The sequence below is a fragment of the Malurus melanocephalus genome, unplaced genomic scaffold (assembly GCF_030028575.1).
Source record: "Malurus melanocephalus ecotype Western Australia unplaced genomic scaffold, MMel_1.1 scaffold_372, whole genome shotgun sequence".
NCBI lineage: Eukaryota > Metazoa > Chordata > Aves > Passeriformes > Maluridae > Malurus > Malurus melanocephalus.
The window spans coordinates 52,968-56,128 of record NW_026623604.1 but is presented as its reverse complement, the minus strand read 5'-3'; the positions used below and the strand labels follow the sequence as shown (position 1 = coordinate 56,128).

General features: G+C 49.6%; 1 protein-coding gene across 1 annotated transcript in view; it reads left to right on the top strand.

The window, feature by feature from the left end:
* NEO1 (neogenin 1) overlaps nucleotides 1-3,161 on the top strand; it is a 165,931-nt gene that overhangs the window by 152,345 nt on the left and 10,425 nt on the right. Inside the window, exon 22 of the mRNA XM_057378764.1 lies at nucleotides 2,488-2,556. Within this exon, the coding sequence (XP_057234747.1) occupies nucleotides 2,488-2,556 (69 nt within the window). The remainder of the gene's footprint in view (nucleotides 1-2,487; nucleotides 2,557-3,161) is intronic.

The window sequence follows — 3,161 nt, the reverse complement described above, 5'->3', positions numbered from 1 at the left end:
GCAGGAGGGAATCGGGACAGGGTACCAGGTTTTGGGTAAAAGTTGCTGTTTTCTGTTTTTCCTGTTCCAATCCCATTTCAGCAGAGAACCAAATCTTCCACCCGCTGTTACATCCTAAAGTAACGTGTTCTCACATTAATGACCAATTTTTATCCCATCCCATTATTTATAAATCATCAAAGACAAGAGTTTTGTTTGGGGATTCCTGTAAGAACACTGGGAGGTTTGAAATCCTGGCAGCAGCTGAAATGTGGGACAGGAGGAGGCAGAGGAAGTGCAGGAGAGGAGCTGTGGAGCTGCCCTGTGACAGCACCACTGAGCTGCCAAATGGGGACCTGCAGGAAAGGGCCAGCAGGTTCCTCAGGCTGGGAGCAAAACTAACTGGGCTTGATTCTCTGCCCTAATGGTTCTGCTTTTTCCTCTCTTTTCTTTCTTTACCGTTTTCCCTCTGAACTCAGCACACGGTTCTGTTTTCCCACACCCTTCTGGGCACGGGGACATTCTGTGTCAGCAGAACTCAGGGGCTGCTCTCAGGCCTCAGGAGGTGGCACTGCCCTCATCCCAAGGCAGGGATTAAGGTCTCTGCTYAAGCAAACCCATCCTGCAGTCATCTCCTGTCCCATGATGGATTGTACCATGGAGGTTCACAGGCTGGACAGAAAACAATCCCAAACAAATGCTGTCTGACACTCTTCCTTCAAACAGGCTGCACTGCACAAGARATGGGGCTCCCTGGAATTKATTTAAARGTTAAACTCTGATCTCTGGGTTTAGGAATTGAACCCTGGAAAGCACCTTTTTGGGTACCTGAATTTAATCCCAGACTCAGGGAGGACCTGGCTTTCATGAGGATTGCTGTGCACTGTCTGCCTTCCCTCCCCCTGACTTTACTGACCCCAGGGCAGTTATTYCCTTCCCTTCCACGGTGTTACTCAGGATATTGGGCTGCAATTGGCCAAGCCCAGGTCCTTGCAGCACTCATTAGAGACATTCCTGATGAATAATTCTCATTGTTATCAGTTCATTTGATGGTAATTAATTAATAGGTGCCACATGGCTCTTTGATGGTACTGCTTTAACACAGTACTCTGTCTGATGCTCTCTGGAAGCCTAAATACAGAATATTTCATATTTCTCATTATCTGTCTGCAGAGTTACTGTTCCCAGCCCTGTTTATGGGCTGACTTTTAGCTTTTTGAGATTACCTGTGTTCCATAAAGCAGAAAATTGCATATAAGGTGCAGGCCATCTGCTCTCCAGCCTCTTCTCCATCACTTCACCTGCCTTAGGGCTGCAGCTGCTGCACCAGAAATGCTCAGGGTGTCTGATTGTTCTCCTAAAACGTGCCTGGGACATCCAGCAGCTCCCTGGGGGCTCAGAGAGTCCATCTGGGCATTTCCCACCCTCCCAGGGCAGGTGAAGTATCAGACAGACACAAATGGATTAATCAAACTGTTGAAAAGGCTGCCACAGCCTGTCCCTGCTGCTGCAGGGTTCTCAGTGCCCCAAAAGGGAGCCCTGCCYCAGTGTCCCCTCCAGCCTGGCAGCTCTGTGGGTTTTCCATGTCCCATTTGTCCTGATGGATCCTTTCCATCCCTGCAGGCTGCAGSTCCTCTCTGCACACCCAGAGCCTTCTCCTTGTTTCCCTCCCCAGCTTTAATCCCTGTCTGTGCCTKGTTTTGCCATTTGTCTCTGTTTCAGTCAGTAATTCGCAGGCATTCACTGAAGGTTCACTTTCCATTTGTTACACATCCTGTAACACTTACTACTTCTTGATTAAAGGGGATTTTTAACTGAAGAAAATCCTTCTCCTGGCTGTGAAACTGCCACACTGCCTGACTTCTTGGAGGGGTTTTTTATAGAACAGTGTGAAAATATGCAAAATATTCTGGGTCCCTGTAACCARGGGGATATTGTTCTTTGCTCCATGGCTGAATGTTTCCCCTGTTCTGGTATTTTTCTCACTAATTTTGTAATGAAAACACRAAGGGAAAGGACCAGGTTTGGTCCTCAGGTTTCAGCAGAAGCATTTTTGTGGTGCTTTGTTGGCAAGAGAGAGAGCACAGGGAGGAGCTGAAAGGCAGTTTTGATGGACARGCAGGGTGTTAATATTACATTTACTGTGCTTTGGGTCCTCCACCCATTCCCAGTCTCCTTCACCTGCTGGAATTGAGTGTTAGGAAAAGAAACCTGGATAATTCCTCTTTCAGGGTGAGGAGCTGTCAGTACAGGTGTGGCAAAGCCTTTTACCTCCACATGTCCCTGTGCCTCACTGCAARTGGGCTTTATTATCATTTTAAAGTGAAATTAGTAGAGCTTAATGAGGAAAGGARTCCCTGGGAAAGCAGGTGCTGTGCTGTAGGGACAGAAAAAGAAGGGAAAAGCTGCTCCTGGGGGCTGGGGAGATTCCAGAGCGGGGCTCAGGGATGCTCAGGTGTGCCTGTGTTTGTGTGTGTGTGTGAAACTCTGTGTGTCCAACCCCTACAGCCTCGGGATCTGCCGGCAAGGGGAGCCGCCCCATGGATCTGGGACCGGACTACAAACCCCCCTTGGGAGGTGAGTGTGGGGCACGGCTGCTCCAGGGCTCTGTGGGCTCCAGGAATCCTGCCCCACTCAGGAAATCCCACCCCACTCCTGAACCAGCACAGCATTCCCACAGCCAGCTCTGCTCCCAGCAAGGGAAATCAATTCCGTGGGAGCAGATGGGGAAGGAAAAGCCTCCTGTGGCCCCTTGTGCTGGGCARTGCTGTGTGTTGGGATCCTCCCTAGTGATGGATAAAGGGTTTCCTTCAGAGCCAGCTGACCCTGGAGGATCCCGATCCGATTCCAGTGGGGTTTGGCTCCCAGGGGATCCCACACTGACTCTGCTTGGACTGCTGAGTTTTTTCTGACCATTGAGAAAGCTGAACTTCAGTTTTGTTAACCTTAGCAGGAAAAGAGATCTGTAAATCAGCTTCCAGATGAACAATTGTACAGAAACAGTTGGCAAATGGCAAGGGAGATCCTTCCCCTCCTGCTGACCTGCAGGGATTGAACCCTTCCATGGGATCCATTCCCTCATAAACCCTTCCATGGGATCCATCCCCTCACAAACCCTTCCATGGGATCCATTCCCTCACAAACCCTTCCATGGGATCCAAACCCTTCCATGGGATCCATCC